The 25501-nt window shown below is 43.6% G+C and overlaps 1 protein-coding gene across 2 annotated transcripts in view; it reads left to right on the top strand.

Annotated features, from left to right (window-relative positions):
• Positions 1-25501, top strand: part of prkcab (protein kinase C, alpha, b) — a gene marked incomplete at its 5' end in the record, with an annotated part of 66109 nt that overhangs the window by 31969 nt on the left and 8639 nt on the right. For both annotated transcript variants that reach the window (XM_084036456.1, XM_084036457.1), the window contains 5 exons: positions 14854-14965; positions 16955-17083; positions 23582-23738; positions 23834-23968; positions 24383-24476. In XM_084036456.1, the coding sequence (XP_083892582.1) occupies positions 14854-14965; positions 16955-17083; positions 23582-23738; positions 23834-23968; positions 24383-24476 (627 nt within the window). The remainder of the gene's footprint in view (positions 1-14853; positions 14966-16954; positions 17084-23581; positions 23739-23833; positions 23969-24382; positions 24477-25501) is intronic.

Consider the following 25501-nt stretch of genomic DNA (forward strand, 5'->3'; position numbering starts at 1 on the left):
GGAGACTTGCTTTGCTGTCAGTAATAGACACACACACACACACACACACACACACACACACACACACTGTCTTAATCTCACTCGTGTGTGTGAGAAGTATTTGGTCAGCAGTTGCAAACAAGAGGCTGGAAATAGAAGAGTTCTTTTACGGTCCACACCGAGCTGAATGGAACGCTGAGAGATTTGAGAGCTTTAAGATAATGAAAAAAAAAAGAGTCACTCATATTGACGAAGCCACAGAGAATTTCCATCCGACACTGCAGTTTCAATTGTATTGTTTTTTTTTCTTTCTGACCATTTAGAAGTAAAAGAGCCAGATATTTCCACCAGGAGTTGGTGGAGACCAAAACAGAGCTAAAAGGACAGTTGCTGTAACTGCTGCTAAATAAGCAACGTTGATATCAAACAATGTTGCCATGTCAACCTTAGAAAGTGATATTATGTACTTTTTTTTTTGTATTTGCAAACACTAAAAAAAGACATCTGAAGATAAATTTGAGTTATAGGAAATTGTGACGTGACATATCGGAAACACGTAGACAGATCTATCACAGTCAGCCAAATAGCTTCTTTGACAGTATATATATATATATAGTAAAAGTGTTAAGAAGAGAAGCAGAAAAACAGAATTGCTTGACTGAGGGAAAAGCATCAATACAGTGTTATTCAAAATAATCAAGGAATGTAAGTGAATTTATCAGATGCGAGTTGAATGAATAATTTATGCTGCTGCTGTACTGTATGCCAGGTGTGTGTGTGCATATATGTGTGTGTGTAGGTGTGTGACTCTGCATCTACCGCTGCACTTGTGTCACGCAGACAGGCTGGTAAACAGTGCGTGTTTGCAGGCAGACGGCAGCCAGGGGAGCTGACCTATTCCTCAGACCGGAGGCCCAGGCAGCTCGTGATTAATGTCATCACCAGGGAGGGACTAAAGGAGGGAGGGGGGGGGCATGTAGCAGGTTTTTGCTCCATTTCAGTCCAAAAAGGAACACAAGCTCTTTTCCCCTTGTGAACGATGATATTCAAAAATGGCCAAGAGGTGTGATGCAGCAGTGTTTGCTCACGTGAAAGTGAGTCACAACCTGTTGATATGTTTATTAAGGCTTTCGCCCGTCGATGCATCATTCACCTGGACCATCTCTTCCCAGCTGCTGAGGTCTCCAAATGCCTCGCAGCAATGTGTGATATTTGAAAAAAAATACTAAACCAACCCACCTTTAAATGAAATAGCCCAACAAGCGATCTCAACTCAACGTCCACTTACTCCCTTCTTTAGGAGATTTTTACAGTAGAACTTAACTTTTAGAACCTCTGACTGAAAAGTTCAAGCCTTTTTTAAATCCACTTTTTGTCAAAACCAGCGAATATCTCCCCCCAGTCGGTCCGCAGTCAATAATCCAGTGTTCATGCGCTGCCCTGGCTCTGTAAATGTCAAAAACAAGCAAACTGGATTTGACTTTTTGTTGTTTTTTTTAAATAAAGCTTATATCGATGTTTCTTAGACACAGCTGTGAGCCTTTCTTTATGAGAGCTGACAAAAACAGGTGGCTTATGTGCAGAATAACAGGAGGTGCAGAAAAGATGTCGTATCTAATCGTATTGGCACATTTGGTCATAATTAGAGCCGTGTTGTTATTCGATACAGACACCGGCTCAGACTGTGCAGCCCATGAGCGGTTCATGACCCGCTTTAATCTTCTTTTCAACTACATTCGTGGACTCCGTCCTGCTGGTTAGTGCTCGCTAAATCCCACAGTTTTTTTGGCCCCGCTTGCTCCAAAGTTCAAACCGCGTGGTGCCGGACAGACACAGTCTCCTGCTGTCACACATTGGCACTTCAAACACTGTCACTCATTAAGTATCGGTACTAATAAAATGGGATATTATAGCACAAATCAAAATGAATTGACTGTTGCAGGCCCGTGTTCAACTCCTCCCCAGGAGATTTTCAAGCGCTATAACCACCTGACAATATGTTTTTTGCTCATGAGACGCAAAAAGATCATAACTCTTCCAACCACGAGAAATCCTTGCCCGGCAACTGTAAGCAAAGGTGGTTTTTAAGCACTGAACGTATGACCAATCGAGGACAGTCTCGCGGCAGTCTTCGGCTAAATTTACAGACAAAAAAAAAGGGCAATCACTTTCCCTCCGCGAGGCGCCAGGGGTGAGATGCCATGCTGAGGTCTCTGTCTGCCTCTGTCTCGCTAATAAAGCCAGTTTGTGCTGCTCCACTGGGGATGTCAGGCACCTACTTCCTCCCCTCCTGTCTTCCTTCCTCACCCTTCCTCACCCCGGTCCTCGCTGCATGGCTCATCAAGCACTTACGTAATGCTCTATTTAAGAAAACAAATGTCTCGATTCCTGTGGCTGAGTCCCCGGAGTGTGTTTAGGTATTTAGGGGTCTCTCTCTCTCTGTGTCTCTCTCTCTCTGTGCTTGCCTTCCCCTCTGTGTGCACCTTTAGTATTTTGCCGGGGGATATTTAAGGGGTTGGTGAGGGTTGCATGACTCAAGATTATCTCCCCTGATAACAGCAGCAAACTGCGTCCTATTTTGTTGTCTCAGGTAGAGCATAGTGACACATCTGCAGAATTGCTGACATTCTCAGAGAACCACATTTACATGACCTGTGCTGTTGTTTCTTTTTTCTCTTCCCTTTACAGAAATTAGGTACAAATAGGAAACTATTTATACTTTGTAAAATATGACGCAGCAAACGCCTTTATCACACTGGATGCACAGAGAGAACTGGATACAGCGCTGGTTGACGGACCCAGAATTTGTAATTGCACAATCAAACACAAATCGAGCACCTCTAGCTGCTCCACAATCGCACACACAGGATGAATCCCAGGCGTGTCAGGAGTGGGAGGACATCAGTGGGATGCCTTACACCATAAATTCATTGTAGCTACACGATCTCCGCTCTTTAATTTATCCATCTCCTTTTTCACTCCTTTGCTATGCCGGTTCCTTTACCTCACTTCATAGCCCTCATTTCCCCACACCCTTTCCTCTCGTGTGGTTTCTCTCTTTTACCTTCTCTTTTCTCTCTGTGTTTCCCACCACACAGCCCTCCTCCCTCTATCTCTGTAACCACAGAAGCTCTGTGGCCTCATTAAGCCGTCACTGATCCCTTCTGCCGTGGCCGAGCCCACAGGATCATTAGTCAGCCCGTCCGAGACACCCGGGCCGACGAGAATAGATCAGCCAGACCCCCCAAACCTCTAATATTCTCTAAATGTCTTGAACACAGGTCAGCGCAGGCGTCAAATGATCCATCAGTTCAGGCGCCGCATATTAAAACGAACTGTTGGTGCGTTCCACGTGTGTAATTGGACGTTTGCCACACGTGGGTTGATTGTGTGTGTGGTGTGAAAGTGGTTCCACCACATTCTTGTGTCCTCATTATTTTTCTATCATCTAAATGTCACCACAGGTTGTCGCGCATCTCATCGGAGGGTCGTGCAGCCCCGACGAGACTGCATATCGTTAACGGGAACACCTGTACTGGATATGAGTCTATTATAAGATAGATCACGCTGTTGGAGATAAAAGGTCAGGGCTGATGAGATTACAATGACAAATCGATGATATTATTGTACTTCCACTATATTGTGATAAGGACTGTCCTCGCCCTGTCTGTAAAACAGGAATCACACAAAAGCAGCACTTTAAATCTTGTATGAACCAGAGAGGTGCTCATAAGGTGCTTGAAAATAAGTCATTCTTACTGTGGTTATGATCTTTATTTACAGTGCACAAAAACTGATGTTAACTTAAAGTAAGTAAAGCTTATTTATATGTAAGTTTCAGTAAAAACTAGTGAAATGCATTTTTCTTTTGCTGCACACTGGCACTATAATATCTCAGTTTATACAATGTTTGAGAAAGCTGCAGGACCTGAAATGTCTCGTGCTTATTAAGAAAGGCAAAAGCTTAATGATCATCATAATATTAACTTTGGTTCAGAGCCAAACATTGATAACTAAGAACGTCTTCACACCAGAAGCCTTCCACTAATTACTGATCGTTTCCATCTTCACATGCATTCACATTTAGCATGTAATTGGTGATGACTAAAACAGACACGCTTGATGCAGGAGGATTAAAAGTGCAGTTAAAGCTTGTACGTCTATCTCTGCCAGAGGTCAGGGGTCCATCTTATCTAAAACCCACACATCTCCTATCATTGTGATATGTCCTGTCTCATCACGAGAGTGTGGTACGTATACTATGGATAAGCCGTACGGGGATGTTCCCATATCACTAACACCTTGTGGATTAGCAGCCCAGCTGTTGATCTTTTGGCCTCACCCTAATGCTGCGTAACGCTTCGATGATCTGAAAGCTTTCAGTCAACAAGTCATGTCGGGGGGGGGGGTGGATCTGGGAACGGGGCTGGTGACGGGAGGAAAGCTGCGTATTCAGCACTTGTAGTGAAAAAAAACAACAACACGCAGATGAAGAGCAGCTGCGTCGGCTTATGTAATTGCAGAGGCATACGTAGTGGCGACGCAGCGGTAATCATCTGCTGTTTGGACGCTGGACAGAAGCACCAAACTGGACCCTCTGCCAGCTACGGGACATAATCCACACACACATACATACAGCCTAAATGTCAGAGAGGACACATGACGTCGCATAGAGGCGAGAAGCAGACGGACAGACTGAGGAACACCTTCAACGGAGAATCTGCATCCTCCTCGCTTTATATGCAAGGGAATATAAAGTATAACTCAAGCCTCAGGGGGGTTCCCGTGGCAGGGGAAGAACATTTGAGCCAGCGTTGCTAGGAGACGTGGTGCGCTATAGCTGGAGCACATCGTAGCCCTGAGTAACCTGTTGATGCCCCACATATAGCGTTGGTTATGAACTGTTAATGATGTGGGATCCGTCCCTTCACAGCAGCCAGTAGCTATTTGGGAGAAACCAGTGTATTGTGGTTAAAGGCCACATACTATGCGTTACTTTAATGTTCGTGTTCTGCCAAAAACTCACCGAGGTAATCGGCGGCTCCCACACACACTCACAGTGTTGTGCTCTTCCCACTTAATTGAGAGTGAAAGTGAAACAGAAAAAAAAAAAAGAATTCGCTCATTCCAAATCCCACTGATGTTTGAAATAATTTTAAAAATCCAGCCATGGACACCTAACCTTGCTTTACCGTCTGTATGAGTCACTGCTTGTTATGTTTAGATAAGAATGTTCATGTAGCAAAAACATTTTTTTATTATTAAATATTTCACATTTTAGATGGCCTTTAACCATCATCCTACTAACCTGCGTATCCAGCAGATCTCAGAGGTAGAGGTCCTACTTTATTGGTCACAGGTGCTTTATTCTACCTTTCCAATGTGTTTCTAATGATTTCATATCATTGTTTGCTGTTTTAATTAGTGCTTTTTAAAAATATAAAATAGGTAGGGGGGCTCCATCAGCCATTTTTAAGGAGGCGGACACATTTCCTCATATGTTCTCTCTTACTTTGTTAACACAATCTGCAAATTAACTGTAACTTTCCTAAAATATTTTAAATAAATACATGTTTTTCAGATTGTAAACCCAGAGAAATATACTTCTTCAGGGAAAAAAACAATAACTAAAGAAATGCATAAGGATAGATCATACAGCATTAGTTGGGACTCTTGTGAGTCAAGTTGTGGACTTAATAACAAACACTGATTTAAATCATAGCATGGTTCAACAAACAGAGTCATGGGAATGTATGGAGTTCTCCAATCCCAGATGAACAACCTGTGGCTCTTGGAAATTAAATTCCTTTACGATCATTTGTCCTATATAGTGAGTGTGACCTTGCAGCTGCACTCGAGATGATAATGATGACACAAATGTAATGAATCAAACAGCATCCCAATCCCTATGTGCCCCAAACCCAGTGTGGTGACAGATGGCTGCTGAGGCTTACCACGGGTGTAATTACGTCGCATGCTGCTCGGGGGCTTTATCGATCTCTCTTACTGTATGTAGGTTTGTTTTTCTTGTTGACGTCGCACGTCCCATAAGCGCTCATGTAAAGCCGTGCTCATCAACTCAGATGATGGAGGATTCATCAAAGAGGCGATTATTATCAAATCCTGCGGGTGTTGATGGTAATTCCGAGGGTGTGTAAACGATCAGGCGCTTAATGAAGCTTTCAGTGGAATAGGGCTCTATTGCTTTTCAAGAGTATAGTTTGGCCAAAGCAGAGTGTATAGCAGAGCGCAGGTATGGAGGATTTTTGTAGGCAAATCCCTGGAATTCAAGCAAAAATTCCTCCCCCTCCTGCAGCACTTTGTTACTCCATCTCTGGTCAAAATTCAATGGATGATGTCATGACTAAGTGACAAATATTGTGTCCTCATTGTTTTCGTTTCTGTCGCCTATATGGAAAATATACTGTGTGTTGTACAGCTCTTGTTTTGCACACTGCGTCTTCAGTGTTTATATGATGCATTGGTTAACTATAGTGTGTGTGTGTGTGTGTGTGTGTGTGTGTGTGTGTGTGTGTGTGTGTGTGTGTGTGTGTGTGTGTGAGAGAGAGAGACAGTTGGCCACCTGGGGCCTGTCCTCCTTGGTTTCCGCGGCGATGCCGCAGTGATTAACGCGCAGGTATGTTAACAGCCAGGAGTCCGGTTTCTCCTGCAAGGCAAAGCTTTATTAAACCCACCGGGGGAACCGCGGGTAAAAATGGGGACTGTTGCTATGGCAATGTGGGAAGGCAGGTGATAGATGACCTGAAAAGTTTTGTTGTTTTCCCCTTTTTCTTAAACTTGCATGGCAGAACAGTTGTCTGGCATCCTTGGAACGCTGCAGTTCCATTAAAACAACATGTAATTATTCACTGGTGAACTTGGATTGAGGTGTTGGCAGCATATAGTGGTGTTTTTGTATTAAGTACCTCTTATGTAATTAGTTTGTATTTTAAATTCCAGAAACCACAGTGGATTCATGCGGCCACCGAGCAGCTCCAGCAGATTGAGGTGAAGGGGTTAAGGCTTGAAGGCACCATATGAGGCTGCTCTTCAGCTTTGCCCATCCAGCTTTATTCTGCCGGACCAGATGGACCTGGTAACCTTCTGGCCACAAACCGTCAGGCCAGCACAGCCCCCACCTTACATAATGTGATGAAAACAGGATCCCCCTCCCCCCATATAAAATATATATCAGTGGTTTAACCGACCGGAGTCGATCCAGGATCCGTAAGGACAGTGATGATTTACAATATTTAATCCTGTCTTTAAATGTGCAGCAAATATACAAGAAAAAAAAAAAGCTCAGTGTAATTGAATGCACTGAATGTTCAGCTAAACAAACACAAAGAGCAAAGCCGCTGTGTAATTATTGTAATTAACAGAATAAATATGATTCCAATGTGGGATTTACAAATGTTAGTGTCAATGCTGCTACCTGCTCAGTGAGCTTCTGTATAAAAGCACGACGTGTTGGCCTGGCAGAAGCACAGTGAGCCCGGATGCCTGTTCCTCTGAGTGGGATCATCCACCACCTCTCGACAAAGTCAACTATCCTCTGAACAGCCTCAGCCTCTCTCGCCAGTCATTCAGATCTATTATCGCTAAGTAGAGATGGAGCCATTTGACGCTGCTGTCCCTCCTCATGGGGCTCGCCGTCCACAGCCACGGACCGCCGGTCGGATGGCGGGGCATCCAGGAAGCTGGGATACTTTCACAGGTTGAAAAGCCCCGCTTGGCCCTCACGCTTTTCACACACAACATGCATATAAAAGCAGCTCATATCCTCGTCATGGTGATAAAATGCTGTGTTTGACGAGGAAAGTTGGGTTGTGATGAAAGAGTGTGTGAACACAGGATCTCTCCGGGTCTACTTTGTGCATATTCAAAACCAGCTCCACCTCAACCAGCTACAATATGAGAATGCTACTTATGCATGGATGATAATCTGTTATTTAGTAATATGCTGACTGGGGCAATTTTTCTGTTTTGGATAGTTTTACTATCGCTACTTCAAGTACGTTTTTCTGATGTACTTCTGTACATGAGGAGAATTTTGAATGCAGGAGTTTTACTTGTAAAGGAGTGTTTTTATATTGTGGTTCCCATGGTGTGCGTCGTCTCTCTGTGCTTGTAAAGCTCGACTGTAATCGTTTTCATAACGCAGCGTCTTCCAAATAATTCCTCAGCTAACACACAGCGCCATCGACTCCACAGCCCATCATCCCCAAAAAATCACCGTATCCCATGATCCTGTGAGCTTACTTGAAGGTCGCTGACATCGTTCATGGACCATTTCTAGCTAATGAGCTCATTCATATCCTGTGTGTCTGCTCGTGTGTGTGTGTGTGTGTGTGTGTGTGTGTGTGTGTGTGTGTGTGTGTGTGTGTGTGCGCGTGTATGTGAGTGGCGTGTTTGATGTATGCCTTTTGATGTTTAATTCACTAACACGACAAGAAAGGCGTACAATCATGGGAGGCACACAGCAAATGGCAGATATACAAGACATGCATTTACCGCCAAGAGAACACACACACACACACACACACACACACATGAGCAGACACACACCATCATGTCTATATTATCTAAAAGTGCATGGAACAACCTGGAGACTAATAGTTGTTGAAATCCCGCTTTGACGTCAGTTTCCTGTTTTACAGGCTATTAATCTGTCTGGTACATAATAAGGCCACGGCGAGAGTTTGAATACTGAGGCCCATTAAACGCTGACAGGCGGCCTGCAGGTGGAGAGAGAACGAGAGCGAGAGGTGTCAGTCGGCTAATTAAACCAGTGACGGACAGTCGATCCAGGTGTTGCTCCCTTTACAGCCGGAGCCGTAGAGACAACACACTGTGTCATCTGTGTCGTTTCAAATCCTCTTTTTTCACTTATCTGCCTTTTTCCTCCCCGTGTATGTGTCTGTTTTCTGCCGTTGACGTATCCCATGTCAGTCCGTCCGCCCACCGCCCTCCGTCTTCATTTCTTCACTACCGAGTAACAGCTTCATTATTGTTCGCGTCAGTGTCAGAAGACAGAATAGCTCCGACACAATTGATCTCGTGAAGCCAATCTTTCCACCCCGGGACTCCCGATGGCTGTCAGGGCTTTTATCTGAATCCACCAATGTTCAAGTGTCAGAGTCCAATTTATGACGAAATACAGAACGGATTTACCTCCACGGTATTTAACTGGATCAGTGTGAAGTGGCATAATCAGGGCCGGATGAAATGGAAGTACAAGGATTAAATTGACACACCAACTGTTTGCTCATCCAAAGTGTTCATGATCATCCAAATTACGTAAATAATAATGTCATAACACAATGTTGTCATATCACCCAGCCCTAATAGATTATACATATTATGCATGTTAGCATATATGTATCCATATATCCATAATTCAGTCATGCTGACACTTTCCCTAGTGCCCATTCACAGTATTGCAGCAAAAAAAAAGCATTTTCCCCATAGACCATGATTAAAAAAAGACAATTATCATTCCTTGCATTGTTAATTTTCCAATCCATGAAGGGTATATATTTTACATCATTAAAACCTTAAAAAAAGCATTTTAAAGTGTGAGAAATCATCCCACTAATGCACAATGTGGATGCAAACCTGGAAGCTGGAAAACTTTTTGGCCTTGTGAGCTCCATGAGCAAGTTTCATGCATGGTATCCGGTTCCTTTAATATGGGTTACTCACACAGTTCTAGGCCATTGTGTGTGAAATATCAGTGAAGTTGCTATTTTCCTCCAGCAGTCATCTATTTCCAGGATTTTTTCCCCCAGTATAAGCATTATTTTTTTTTTTTTGTTAAAGTTCTTAAAGCCGGCCGAATTAATACCCAGAGATGCTTTTCTTTCTATCAGCAAAGCATCGACACACAACCACGGCGATGCCAGCAGGTTTGGCAGGTGAAGCTTGTTCATCCTCCCTCTGTGTAATTGACAGTTTTTCTCCACATTGTGGACTGGCAGCTTTGATGCCACCCACCTGCACACCCACAGATCTCCCCCCCACCCCACACAGCCGAGCCGCGTCCCTGGCACCCATCTCCCTTTCTGTTTTTTCTCCATCTTTCTTTCCCTTTCAGTTCTTCAAGATGCCTCGATTTTGTGTGATTATAGTCGTGGCTATGAGGCTGAGTTGTTGTGGAGGGGGGGGTCACACCGCTACCGGGAAGAATTGCTCCCCGTTGTTCATCGCTTCATTAGTTTTCTTCCCTTCATAGTCGTAGTTTGCCATTCAAGAAGAACCCACTTAATTAAACTTAACTTAATTTCATTAAGCCGTAGAGTGATTTGCTCTCCTCCTCCTCCTCCTCCTCCTCCTCCTCTCCACTGATTGCTTTCTCTCTCCACAGACTTTCAATCTATCACTGAATTTTTTATCCATCCCATTATCACCATAGCAACTGTACAGTTGTTGACTTTGTCTTCCTTCAATCCCCTGAACGCTCACACGGAAGCAAACACACACTCTTACACAGTATGATGCGGCCTTTTAATTAAACTGTCATTTCGGTGTCGCTTCTTCTGTTTGTTGATGTTTTGTAAAAGACTGAATCGCTCAGTGACGTCTGGGGGCCGTTTACTATTATCCAGCGTGCCTTTGTGAAGTCAATAAATAGTAGCCTAGAGATCCGACTTTATCAGTCCCGATACCGACACTGATCATAACGATTCCCATCGGATGCCTGTTTAATGAATAGGCTGCGTGGAAGTGACTGGGATCGTTCTTTTGTGTGAAAGGTAACATCCAGCATGACTTGAATATTGCTTTGGAAAGAAGGAAACAAATAAACTGAAAGATATACCTTTACTTTGTTGTTATTTATTATCAAAACAATAATTCTTAAACTTTAGCAACAACAACAAACATTTTTTAATGCAGCAACTAATTGGTCGTGCACACAATTGCACAAAATAAAGTATTCATGTAATGTATGATGTAACGTTGGTGAAGGCATGCTTGCTAACCTGCTGTTCAAAAGGGTTAGCTCGATGTTAGCGACAACAACGGCCCTGGCTAACTTAAGGTGGCCTGACCTTTAAGGTGGACCGGCTATTAAGTCAAAATACATATTGTGAGTTAATGGTTCGGAGGATGCTTGACAATAACTTCTCACAATATAATCATGTCAAGTCAAACAAGGATGAAGATCACAGAATGCTTTGCTTATGCTTATGAGGCATTATTTGTCGCTGTCAGCCCAATTTGCATGAAGCAGATGTGAAAACACTCTGAAGGGTCGCCTATTAACCAATTAACCTCCCCACATTAGTCACATCAGCCTCTTCGCCTTCCCCTTCACTTTTTATGACGATAACGCACAATTAGTAATTCGATATTGTTGCGTCTGATGGCGCCTGTCAACGCCCGACTATAATTAGCAAGACTCCCTAGTTGGACTCATTGTCACTCTGCACTCGTCATCGACCTCTTCCTCTTCTTCTGCTTGATGTGTTCCCCCTTGCCACGCTCCGAGGAATTCGGGGCAGCAGCAGCATCTCGCCTCACTGGAACCAACTTCCCTGCCGGTTTCGCCTCAGCGGCTCTGTCTGTTGTCGACGGTTTGTCCGCCGGCATCTTCCTCCCCGACACAGCATGATGTCCGGTATTTAAATGGCTGAGAGGAGGTTTGATAGATACAGGCTGAAATGATGACTTGGCAAGTCCCTTTCTTTAGACGTGCCACACTTCACTTTATTTAATGTGCTTTCTGCCGTTTTTACATCCATTTGCCAGCGTTTCAGCGCCGTGACTAACCTGTTTTGGCTCTAACACAATTCACTGTGTATTGGTGATTTGTGAGTCACGTACTCATGCTTCTCATAACGGGCGTAGCTTCAACAACAGTAAAGGTTGCATAGGAGAACCGAACCTGGAGGCGAGGCTCCGTGGTGTGTGCATGCGTGTTTACATGTGCATGTAAGTGAACTGGCAGAGAGGAGTGTCTGCAGCCCTCTCTCAGCTCCCAGCCATTTCACCCATGGATGTATTACTGAGCAATGTTGCCAAGCCCAGGGGTGCAAAGGCCTCCGAGGCAGGCAGCCCCTTGTGAAGAAACTGTTATGAACATTGGTTTCACTGTCGAAGGACTGCTGTGTATATTGAGCCCATGCAACGTGATTTGCATTCGGTGTCAAAAGAATTTCATTTCATTCCCTGCTGGAAGAAATGAAATCAAAAAAACATCTACAACTGTGTATTCACTTGGTTTTAATGTGGCAGCGTGGGCCACGATGAAGTCTGCCAAGAGTGCTGCCTCTTCAAGTGTTCATATTTCAATATTATGCATTTTCATTTAATGTTTGATACGCAATCAAAACAAAGGGAGGGATGGGCGCATCTCGTGGACAAAAGTCCATTGAATTCGCAAAGAGTAGAACTATAGGGGAGCAGAAATAAAGACTTTTTACTTGCAGATAAGAGATTGTGGTTCAATCTATTGTTATTCTGTCATTTTAATTCATATCGTCTTACTATGTCATGATGTCTCTTTGAGAGCAGAGAGAGAGAGAGACCATGTGAGGTCAGAACCGGTGAGACGGAGAGTCAGAGAAGAGCTTTGTGCGTGCGAGTGCACTTGTTCGGTTTGGTTGTAACGTGCATGTGAGTTTTTTTTTTGCCCTGCGATGGCCTAAAGGTCGACATAAATGCATCGCATGCATGCAGACACGCACACACACATGCAGAAGCCCCCGAGTGCCCGAGCTGATTATGTCTTCGCACCCGGCCTCTTCCTGCGACGGGCTGCACTTAGTCGACGTCTCAGGGTGACTGTGAGTGGAAACCCTGCCATTTTAATTTCACCCGTGGCTCCCAGGAGGAGGAGAGCACCGGCAGAGAGACAATGACACGGAGTAAAGGGAGAAAACATATAAGGCAGGAGAGAGAGAGAGAGAGAGAGAGAGAGAGAGAGAGAGAGAGACTTGGCATGAACTTTAGAAGCATCCAGGGTTTGCTATCCAGAGACTTGGAGGGGAAGGGAGTAAAGAAGAGGGCTGATAAAGAGAATGAATCAGTGATCAGGGAGATCCTCTGAGTCCCTCGTGTCTGTCCTTCACTCAACAAGTCTCTTTTAAGATAAATGCAATGTTCTCACAATTGAATAGCTGAAAAGGAGGCAGTCGGGAGGCGAAAATTGTTTTCAAGTGGGACCCAGGAGAGAGAGAGACGAGTCGTGAGAAGAGGGGGATCACTGTGCCATCTGGTTGGTTTCTCCCCTCAAGCAAACCTCCAGGAAAGGCTGAAGGAAAGCAGCAAAATGTGATGGAGGCGATCCTGTCTATCAACCCTCATTCGCTGGGCTTTAATTCCAGCTGTGATTGTTTTGTGGTGATTGTAGAAATGAGCTAACCTCCCTTATCACACTAGTGGCTGGAGAACGGATATTTCAATAAGAGGAATGCTTTATGTGTTGCAGAATATTTTAGATCTTCTATAACCTTGTCCAGTTTTTCGTTTCTTGGAAGCCTATCAAAGCATCGAACCACAATTACTCATCAGCTTTTTACTCAGCCTTAGTGCCAGATGTTCAGGCCAAGATAAACAGTTTTTCATTTACGCTGCTCCTGGCATCACACGACTACTGTACGGGGTGGATCTGTGGCTTGATAACACTTGGAGAGTCTGAAACGGGGAGGATGCTGGGAGGGCTGCCAGCACGACAACATGGAGGGAACTGACACCAAGCAGGAAAACACTTGAACCTTACACCTCCTTCACATCGGGTATTCCTTTCTTCGCTCCCCTTCTTTCTTTCAATTTCTCTTTGTCCACAGATCAGGGACACGACCCATCATAGAAAGCAAAACGCAACCACCGTGTAGAGAAATTAAAGTGTAGTGCTGATTAGCGCTTTAACGAGGCAAAAAATCGGTTCTGTTTGGGTGCTATTTGCAATCATTTCTTCCATTCATTTGAATAAATGATGAACAGATGCTGTGAGAAAGGTCCATTTATATTCCCTTAAACAGAGATGGTGAGAATGAACCGCTCTGCATCTTGACTGAGAAAAATAAATAATCTATTCAAGAAAACACAAACTTCTGAAACTTAAGCATACTTTGGACAATTTGCCGGAGAACACAGATGTGCACAAACAACCAGCAACATTTCATGCCAGCAGACGGATCATGACAGCGCACACAGCCAGGCAACCATTAGTCAGAGACGCTTCAGCACCATGGACAGCGAACAGAGATATTAGCATTTTTGGAAGCCACCACCGCGAGCGATATCGCTAATACATCATATTATCAGAATGCCACAGCAGCCTATTAAATATACATGTCGCTGGGTATTTGGGATCAGGCAGAATTACGTTAAATGTGCTCACATTGGCCGGGAATTCACCATGAAGACTGTTTTCCCAAATAAATGTTACCATCAAAAACAGTGGCAGCAGCGCCCAGAATAACATCTGCATATCCTTTGGCCCGGGACCCGCTCTCTCCACGCCAAACAGCAAATGTCTCTCAAAAGCCTGGGTTTGGTGCACCACTTTATTCAGCTCTGGTGGAGGTCTCGCTTTGCTCCAACTTTTGATTAGAAAGCTGTAACGTTACTCCCAACTTCTCCTTTTCTTTGGCTAGCTTGTCAGCAAACGGAACTCGTCTTAAAATGAGCAATGACACCCACAGAGTGAAGATATGATTGGTCAATCTACTTCATCAGCGATCACTCGGACCGTAGACTGAACATAGAAAACTACTAAAGAGATCTTCAGTTGATTAAGACCAAAACAACCACTAGACAAAAAAAAATGATGATTTTAAGAATATCTTAGAGCCCTGACGGTTCACCTCTTTAAAACATTTAATTATTTGATATTTGATTGTGTTCTCCTCTCTCGTTCTTGCCCAGGACCCCAGAAGCAAGCACAAGTTCAAGATCCACACATACGGCAGCCCCACGTTCTGCGACCACTGTGGTTCGCTGCTCTACGGCCTCATCCACCAGGGGATGAAATGTGACAGTGAGTACTCGCCCCCGTCTACGTGTGCGTGCACCTGAGTCAAATGTGCTGCGCTGGTCGGCCCTAATGAGAACAGATGGGAATAGACCGGTACTGTACTACTCTCCTCCACATCTGCAGCCCAGGCAGAAATCACCGTCCCACCCCTGCTGACTGCCGTGCTCCCATTCTTTCCACCCACACTCCTCCATCAAATCGTCCCCCTTTGCGTGTGTGACCGCCATCCTGCACTCTTTCTTCCCTCTTTTGCCAGTTCTTCTCCCACACGTCCTTCCCCTCTTCTACGTCACGTCTTTTTTCCTTTTTCATGTTGTCCCTCCTCCTTCGTATCCCTCACTTAAACTCCTCCGCCCCCCCCTCCTGTTACACATCATATCCATCCATCACCCTCGCTCCCTCTCTCCTCCTCTTACTCTGTCCATCCATCTGTGGGTGTCTGGTGGCGGCCTCGTCGCAGATGGAAATGGGTAACACCAGGGCAAATTGATGCAGGGAGGCCATCGCAATTACGAGCTGCGCCCCCCCCCCCCCCCCCCCCCCCCCCCCATCTCTAGTCTCTCCTTGTCTCCTTCCGGCATGTCAACCCTGACAAGCTGGGCCGAGTGGTGATGGGAGGAAAGAGGGAGAGATGGATGGCTGGATGGGAAAGGACACAAAAAAGGAGGAGGAGGGCAGAAAATACAGAGGGGAGGAAAGAAGGGGGAGGCTGAGAGAAAGTTAGGAGGAAATGAGGGGAGAGAGGAGAACAAATGCTCACTCACTCTCTCCCCTCTGGTCCCTCATCTGCTCAGCTTTGTTGAACCGTGTGTGTGTGTGTGTGTGTGTGATGATCTCATCTGCTCAGTGATTATATCATTTCTACGTTAATGTGGGGATTACTTATTGATGTTTCCTTTGAGGAAAGGCAGCGGCTCTTTTGATTATTGCTTTCGCTCATTTAAAAAAAGCCATTTCTGTACTGAACCATCTCCAAAACACAAATCTCTTTGCCACATGGGGTCTGCAGCCTTTCCGTGCATCTATTTGTGGGTCCAAAAGCGAAAACAATCAGCGAGCCCAGGCTCTCTCAAGTCTGCAGAGTTCAAAACAACCGCAGCCAACACTGGATAGGCTTCACTCCGGTGGGGAAGCTTCAAAGATATTCAAGCTTATTAAACTGCTAAACGTAACATTTTGGAAGGGGAAATTATTTTGCTCTTCCTGACGAACTGAAGATGCCTCTTAAGTTTAAAGAGTAGGTCTTAAATTGCTGCGGTACAGAAGCAGAGGTGAGAACAGTGTTTCCTTTTTGTGTTCCTCAAGGTTGCAAACGTTCATTTATGTTCGTTTATTAAAAAGAATCCTTATTTCTGCTCTGAGCATACGATTTATCATGTGATCGCTTGAAAGTTGTCCTCAAATGTTACTGCTTAATATTGATTTTGATTTTATTTCAACTTTATTTTACCAGCAATGTTTCACATTCAGAAGTATTTTTCTTTTTTTCTGTGTTAACTTAATGTTTCGTTAAGAACCACTTTGCTGAAACGCAATTATAAAGAAGTTTGATAAATTTGGGCCCTGATTAATACAAATGAAAGCACATTTTATTCCATTGAACGTTAGTTCTGAGTTAAGGTTTACTCAGTATGAAGCCGCAACTCCCCCTTATTGTTTTTGTTGGTGCTTTTATTCATTTTCTTTTTAAATTCAAGGCAGAGCTCTGCCTGAGCTCACTCTTTGTCTGATGTCATTGAGGTCTCTGTAGAATAATATGGTTATTCAAGTTACTCTGCCCACCTCATCACACCAAATCTTTTTGGCAGAAGGCAGACCTTTTCCACACAAAAGGTGCATAGCAAATTGCATGCTTTTTTTTTTTTATTCAACCCATCCTTTATTCATATCTTCCCTCAAATGCATGGATTAGAGGAAAGTGATGCATTTCACTATGAGTAGAAGTCCCCTGCACGTAAACTCACCACGCCTCTACATTCTGTCTCTTTCCAGCCTGTGACATGAACGTGCACAATCAGTGCGTGGTCAACGTGCCCAGCCTGTGCGGGACGGATCACACAGAGCGCCGGGGTCGCCTCTTCCTCAAGATTGAGGTCAGCTTGGACAGGCTACACGTCACAGGTGGGTTCTTCATCACTCTGTAGTTTTGTGTTTTACGATAGCAAGGCGTTCCCTGTTGTGGCTGCGAGCTGATTTTCAGACCATTTAAATAAATCTTTAGTCATATTTACAAGTCTGGGCTGTAATGAGGCTCAGACTTAATGAACTCTTCAGAAGACTCTATTAATTCAGGCTGTAGCAGATGTTTGCATTAAGTGGTCACTCACTCATTCACTCACTGGAAGGATGTCAGTGCAGACTATTCATGTACTCTATTGCCAGTGTGTTTATTTGGGATGTTGTTATCCACTGCAATTCTTTTATTTTGCCTTCGTGCCAGCGGACCTTTGGAGGTCAAAGTTCAAGGTCACTGTGGCCTTGTGGCCGTCTCATTCTTGTGAAATCTCAGGAAAGGCTTGAGAAAACATCCACTTGGACTTAAGGGTGATCTGGTTAGAAAATGGTGGTCAAAGGTCAAGGTATGTGGCCTCACAAAACACATTTGTGAGGCGATTTTGGAGTAGTGGCAGCTGTTGGAACTGCAACGTTTGCTTATGCAAAATCATGACAAAAGAAACAGCCATAAAATGTTGCACAAATCATCCTCAAAACAGTCTTTGCATGATCACAATTTTGCGGCTGCACACGGGGAATCAGGCATTATGAAGCTTTTTACCTGAAACATTCAATTTCAACTTAGAAAAGCTGAAATCAGAACATGACAACACTTCCAATGAACTCTATGAACAATGTAGCTTGCATCTGTGTCAGCATAAAAATGACTGCCTTCATAACCCGTGTCCCGTGTGTGTGTGTGTGTGTGTGTGTGTGTGTGTGTGTGTGTGTGTGTGTGTGTGTGTGTGTGTGTGTTCAACACCTGCAAATTATCCTGTCAGTCAACAGGAGCACCTGGAGTGTGCAACTCTAGGTGCAGAAAGCCCTTTGGCAGGCAGAGCAATGACTGCTGGGTCACGCACACAAACACACACGTAAACACACACACTCACACACACACACACACACACACACAAACATGTGGCGGTCAGGGAATATGAGCGCCGAGGCCAATAAAATGTTTTTGGGCCCAAACGGGAATACCCTCCAGCTACAGCAGCGACGGGAGATGTGATTGACTTGGAAACATATTGCTTTCATAAAAATGTGTTTGTTTATAGAGAAGGAGAGGAAGCTGTATTCACAGTCAGCTGTTCTCCTCGGTTTTATCGTGTTGTCGTCTCTGCTTTACACGGCATCCGGCTCTTTTAACGGCGAGCGACGTCTGATCCGCCGTCCGTTACGTGTCCTGTTTTTTTGTCCCTTGTTATGACGTGAGAATAAACAAAGGAACGAGGCTGAATATGTCAGCCCTCTCCCATTCATCTCAGTGGGTTTATTGCTATGAGTGACCAGTAATTTAATCCATTTTTTATCTAAAAAGTGTTGCAGCTTTTATGGCACAATGCCGGTTCATGGAGGGTTATGTTGAAAGCCAACCCCAGATTCACCCACACAAGCTTTGTCCACTTGGTGTTTTGGCTGTATTTCTTTCTTTTTTTCCCTCTAAGTGCAAGGCCTTTGTCATCGGGTGCAAAATAGAGACAGAAATCGAATAAAAATGGATAGAAAGGCAGAATTAAGCAGCTGAGACGAAGCCAGGCCTGTGATCGACATGGAAAAGAAGCTGGAAGATCAATACTGAGGAGAACGCGGGAGGGGAGGAAGTGTATGTTCTGAAGTGCTTCTCCCTCCTCTCAAATGGCAGCGGTCTGAGCCTCAGCTTGTTCTCCGGCTCCCCTCCGGCTCCCACAGACAAGTGGCGGGCCTTTGTGGTTCACCGCACCGATGTGAACTTGATTAAATCTTTCCAGCCAAGAAAACAGACACACATCCCGGGCTCTCCCCCTCTCTCTCTCTAACCCCTATTCCCTGTATCTCTCTATCCCTTCTCCCTATATTGACATTTCCTGTTTTCATCGTCATCTTCCTTCCTTTTCTTCTTCAATAAGACATCAACATCTGTCTTTCCCCCCCCTCTCAACCTCTTTTTTTCCACCAGCTGAAACCGTTGCTCAGTTGAGTGACTTGTCCTCTCCCCTCTGGCTCTCCTTCTACATCAACTGTCTCCTGAACTCATCCTCCACCTTGTTTGTTACTTTCCCTCCGCTAATTACCTCCTTCATCCTTTTCCCCCCCTTCTCCTCCTCCCCCCCTCTCTCCCTGATCAACGTCTCTTTGAGCTAAAGTGACACAAACATCCCGCGGGCAAAAGCAGAGGTTTATTCTGGAGCTTTAAGAAAAGACAAACATGCAGACGTCCCGCCACACCCCTGCCCCTGCGAGCGTGCACGAGCGCACGTGCACGCTCACAGGGGCATCTGAGGATCGGGACAAAGTGAGCACACAGCGGTTTACCCAGGGTGAGATTTCCCACTGCTGACATGTTTGCCTCAGGTTTCAAGCACAGTTGAACAAGAATATTTTCCCTCCACTGACAACAACTGATTGCAGCATCAGGCCTGCTCCAGAAATACAGGTTTAATATCTGATATCAGGCTTTTCATTTGAACACATATGAGGATCTCGGTGTGTCTGTCTTTATCTGATTGTAGCATGTGTGCTGTTTGTGTTATTCACAGCATTCATAATCATAAATGATACAAATAGTAGCATTTTAGTGAATTTGTATTGGTCAACCATGACCGTATAATGAGATACTGAATGAAACAATATAAAATAGCGCAGTCATTATCATGTTTTATGTGAATATGAATTATTACATTTATATTTCTATATATTTAGGGGAGGGGGTTAGCATTAAATGCATTAATAGTCATTTCAAATTGTCATAATGTGAGCATGAAACTGTATGATTGTATAGTGTTCTTCAAGCCCTTAAACAGTTCACTTTAAAAAGTGCTAGGTCTTAAGGGGGTGTAGGTGGACATTTACAAAGATCCAAAGCACCACTTATGTCTCACTTAGTATCAGCGTGCGTCGTTTCCCTCTGAAGCCCGGCCTTTTGTTGCATTTCCTCATTGCACAAGCACAAATAGAAACCTTAAGTTCATTTCCTGCCTCCACTGCGTGCCTGTGTGTTCAGATCCCTGCCAGTGCACCGCGGGGATCCATCCCTGTTTGCAGACTATCAGGCATCCATTGGTTGCACATGGCATTGTTATGCAACAACACATTTGAATTTCAAAGCCTTTTTTTTTTTCCTCTTTTTTTTTTTAGTGCGAGATTACACTGGTGAACCTGCCCCAGGATCCTAATGATACATCTTTTTTTTTATCTGTGGAATATTATAGTTTATTAAGCTTAGTTCAAATGCGGGAGATGCTGTTTGATTTCCATATTCGTTGTTTGCCTTTAAAGAAACACATATCATGCAAGGGTTAACTCTCTGTGCAGACTCAAGTTTTAGCTCAGACTTATTGTCTTCAGTTGTTTTTTTTCTTGCACATAAGTAACACTCAGCACTTTGGAGAAATCACCTGAGATATAAGACAATTAATGAGCATTTTGAAGAAAGGACTTGAACTTTGTCATTCAACATCTCTAAACAACGAAGGATCCGGGCTGTAAAAGTCTCATCTAAGTGCCAGTGCACTTTTCTTCTTGTGTTTTTTTTGCTGTTGTAATAAAGGCAGAGCATTTCACTCCTGTGAGCCCCGGTGCACGGGCGGTTGCTCGGCAGCAGCGGAGGGGATGCACGCTGGTGGGTTTGATCCTCCTGCGATGCATGCTTGCGTGATGTAAACAGCCGCCTTTGTTTGAGTTATGGTGGATTAGTGACCTCTCTAGTTGAGTCGCAAAATATACATCTGGGCTTTTCCGTGCGTTTTACAACAAACGAGTGGTAAAGACCAAACGTGCACGCGCACTAAAATCTAATTGTATTGGTAACGGCCTCATAAGGAGCAAGGGGAGGATGCAGGAGGAAAGCAGCTCGTGTTGTATCTAAGCAACCGCAGACAGTAGAGATGGTCCTTGATCACTGCTGCTGATGATGTTTCATTGTGTGTGTGTGAGAGAGAGAGAGAGAGAGAGAGAGAGAGAGAGAGAGAGAGAGAGAGAGAGAGAGAGAGACTCCCCATGTGCACAAAAAAATTTACTGTGTATGTAACTTGCACACCGTCATTTGTTTGTTTATCTGCATGTGTGTGTGTGTGTGTGTGTGTGTGTGTGTTTTCCTCATTAGTGTGTTTACAGGCGAGTTGAAGTTGCTTTGGCATTGTTTGGCGCCAGCGTTGCCATGGAAGTGACTGATGCCTTTAACACGGCCACAGCCAGCAGAGGGGAGGATTTAGATGAGAACGTGGGATGCTGAGATTTTCCTTCTGCTCCTCTTACTTCATTGTGTGTGTGTGTGTGTGTGTGTGTGTGTGTGTGTGTGTGTGTGTGTGTGTGTGTGTGTGTGTGTGTGTGTGTGTGTGTGTGTGTAGGCTTGTGGGCGAGCGAGAGACAGAGGGAGCGAGAAAGAGAGAGACTAAAAGCCAGGGAGGGGGATTAATGTAGCAGAGATATTGTATTGGATAAGGACTGAACAATGAGGTTGAAGCAACACATTCATGAACGAGGTAAAAGCTTCTGACTGGCTTCTTCTGTCAGACTCTCAACTCACACAGAGAGACCTACACTGCCCTCTACTGCACGACAGTGGAACAGCATCAAAGCGTGTGAAGCGGACAAGAAATATGACTATTTTACCAACTTATTGATTTTTTTTTACTTCATGATATACATTCTGTGATATTCTTGTCATTCACAGAATTTTTTAATTTATATTTTGTATTATTTTTCATGTTTCTATAATCTTATTTGAATTTCATTAAAAACTTATATTTTCATTCTTGTTTCTGCCATTCTGCTTTCAGAATTTTTTTTAAATTATTTTTAAGGATACCCACACACCTAAGAATATAGAAAGTCCAGTATGTGACAGCAAATAATGATCATTTACATTATTGATTTATCCATTTGATTCATAATTTTGTCCATAAAATGTCAGAAAACAGAAGCAAAAATTCCCAAACCCAAAGATAATCATAAATAACCAGCACATATTAGTAGTTTAGGGGCATTTTCCCATAAAATTGACTTAAATTACTTATTAATACTGAAAATTGTCACTATTTAGTATTTCTGATTTGACAAATCAGTTAATTCACAAGTGGTTTGAGCTCTAAAACACAAAGTCTCTAAATCCATTAAAAGCATATTTGATGACAAACCTTTCTGTCACACCCAGCGATTAAATACAGCTTAATGTCAATAAATGAGCTGAAAGTGATTTCTTCTTTCTCACGTTTTCTTTAGGGAATATTTATGGTTTGCAGTGAGAGAGAAAAAAACCCACAAAACACTGTTTTAATGAAGAATCTCAGCGATGGCATCTATAGTATAAATATGCAGAGTGGGGAGGTCGGAGCTGCTAAACATGGTTTTAGAGGATTTAGTGCGATGCTGTTTCTGCTCTCCGTCTGTTACAGTTTTGTCGTGCGTTCACTATCAGAAACTTTGGGTTAATTTTCTCCATTATGTGGCCGAGTGTCGCCTTCTTTCTTTTCTCTTCAGTTTAAATCATGCTGTATATGACATTTATTTATATGTTCACATGATGTTGCTAAGTGGGGCAGTGGTGGAGTCGGCCCATTGGCCACTTACAGTAAATGCTGTCGCCATGGTGAAAGTGGCGTGCTCACACCACCCCGTCACCCCCCCTTACTCCTGTTGCTATGTAACAGCACTCCTTTTTTTCCTATTTGTCAGTTATCACACAGGGAAACGTCACTCCTCCCTCACATTATTTGCTCACTTATTGCCTGACCATGTGAGAGAGAGACAGAGACCTGTCTTATTTCATTGTTTACGACAGAATGTGAGCAACAGACTTTTAGTGTGAGTCTTATTTTGCAGTTGTTTGCGCCCTTTAACACCCAGCAGTTATAATCCAGTTGGTGCTGTTTCACCAGGTGAGTTTGACAGTATGTTCCTGTATTCTCCACACCTGAGATAGGCTTTCAGAGGGGTGGACTCGAGTCACATGACTTGGAATAAAGTGATAAATTTGATGACCAGTCAAAACCAAAAAAGGCTCGACTTGAAACAATACACCAAAGATCATTTCACTTGTTTAAAAATCTATGTTGTGGTAAAAGAAAATGTAATTGTAGTAAGCAAAACGTCTGGGTAATTTTCCCTTTTTTTCACTTAACAAATTAGAAGCCAAATACTCCAATGTTGCCACACATCACAAGCAGTTTAACACTGAACTTTACACAAATACAAGTAAGTTAACGTTAAATTATAAGAATATTACGTACGTATTTGGACTGAAGCTCATATCTTTTTCTGTTTGCTTTCTGGCCTCGGAGTGACTCACTGCTCCGTCTCCCCCCCTAGGAGTCAGTGTGGAGTCATGGCATTTCCGAATCAGGCTTAGGGCTCAAACACACACACACACACACACACACACGCTTTGACTTTTTCTCTCCCTGACCCCCTTCCATCTTCTAGTGGGTGAAGCCAGGAACCTGATTCCTATGGATCCAAACGGTTTATCAGACCCTTACGTTAAACTCAAGCTCATCCCCGACCCAAAGAACGAGACCAAACAGAAGACCAGGACCATCCGGTCCTCTCTCAACCCCTGCTGGAACGAGTCCTTCACCTTGTGAGTTAAAGCAAGTCTGTGTGTGTCTAAAGTATGACAACATCAGGTTACAAATTGAAATGATCTCAAGGATGTGTGTGTGTGTGTTCATCCAGTAAGCTCAAGGCCTCAGATAAGGACCGCCGTCTGTCCATCGAGGTGTGGGACTGGGACCGGACCACCCGGAATGACTTCATGGGCTCCATGTCGTTCGGAGTGTCTGAGCTCATCAAAGCTCCCAACTGTGGATGGTCAGTTGTGTTTCTTAAGCCCCTCCCACTTCTGAGGGGGAACGTATGTTGCCATGTTGTTAACACTGGGCTCCAGGAAATACACTGCCCCTCAAAAGTTTGGATCCGTATATTTTATTGATGTTTTTCTTCTTTTTTTAAACAAGATGAAAAAGAAAAGAGTATAGTTCAGACCCGGAATGTATTATTTATAGGAACCTGTTCCTGTTTAAGTCTCCACAGATTTTGATGCAACGCTTCTAGTGTTATTTTTTTACCAATGACTGTTGATTTCTTCTATTCTTGATGACCTGTTTCTGCCCCTTCAGCTTTGAGCCTGGTGGAAACCTTCTCCATGAAAACATGACTTTTTTTTCATACAAACAAGGAAGGGATGTATGGATGATGGACTCAAAGCTGTTTTTTCTCTCCCAGGTACAAGTTGCTGAACCAGGAAGAGGGCGAATACTACAACGTTCCCATCCCCGAGATGGACGACGTCAACCTGGAGCTCCGGCAGAAGTTTGAGGTGAGGTCGACCGGATTGGTAACTTTCAATGTCAGAGTTTTTTTTTCTTTTTCTCCTTCACACATGCACATATGTATATATCACGCATGCTCGCTTCCTCTCTCCAGTCACCATGGTAACCTGGTCCCGTTCTCGGCTCCTGCTTTTCACCCTGCGTGTCAGAGAGGGAGCTCACTTTCTCTTTGCATTAATTAAGTGAAGGTTTGAAACTTCATGTAAGAAGCGGTGGTGCTGTTTATAATAATAATTATTCATAATAAAAGAAAATTAATACTTTGTTGACAGCTGGACATGACTTAGTTTGAGAAGTTTTGCCTTTTTGTGTTGTTTTTTTCAGACCTAGTGTTAAATTTGTTTAATAGTGATATAGTATATACAGTATTTAAGTGTTCACACTGGTGATAATAAACTCGAAAAAATAATGTGAGTTGGTCTAAAATAAAAGTAAATGCTATGATTAATGTGTTAAATGTTTCTTCCAAGCAAGTTTTTGAGACTTAGCTGCTGTTTCAACATAAAAAAAATCAATGATTTGTAGTAAAAACATTGACATGGTATTTTATTGTGACTAAATTTAAGGAAATAGAGGCTAACTCGTGCTCTCTGGTGGCTGCTCCCTTTGCTGCAGCAACACATTAAACCATCTACGCTCTAAATAAAACTTATATCCTCTTCTCATTATGAAGGTGGCTGATATATTAAACACTACAAAGGCGTTTTTTTTTATTAAAGTCCAGCTCCGCGTGTGAATACAGGTGTTTTAGCACCGAGTGTAAATGCCCTGAAGACGCAGAGTCTTCTTATTTTTTTTAATTTCCCGTTTCTCTCCATAATGTGCGATGCTGACCTTGACTCTCCTCCGGAGGCTGTGGCGTCTTCGCACAACAAGCTTGTTGTGCGGTTACCGTGGAAACTGGGGCGAGATGCAACCAGATGTGACAGAAAAAGATACACTCTCTTTTTCTCGTCATGCCTTTGAGGATTTTTTTTTTTTATCATTCACAGATAAATGATTTTAACTGATA

The sequence above is a fragment of the Eutrigla gurnardus genome (assembly GCF_963514095.1).
Source record: "Eutrigla gurnardus genome assembly, chromosome: 20".
Classification (NCBI taxonomy): Eukaryota; Metazoa; Chordata; class Actinopteri; order Perciformes; family Triglidae; genus Eutrigla; species Eutrigla gurnardus.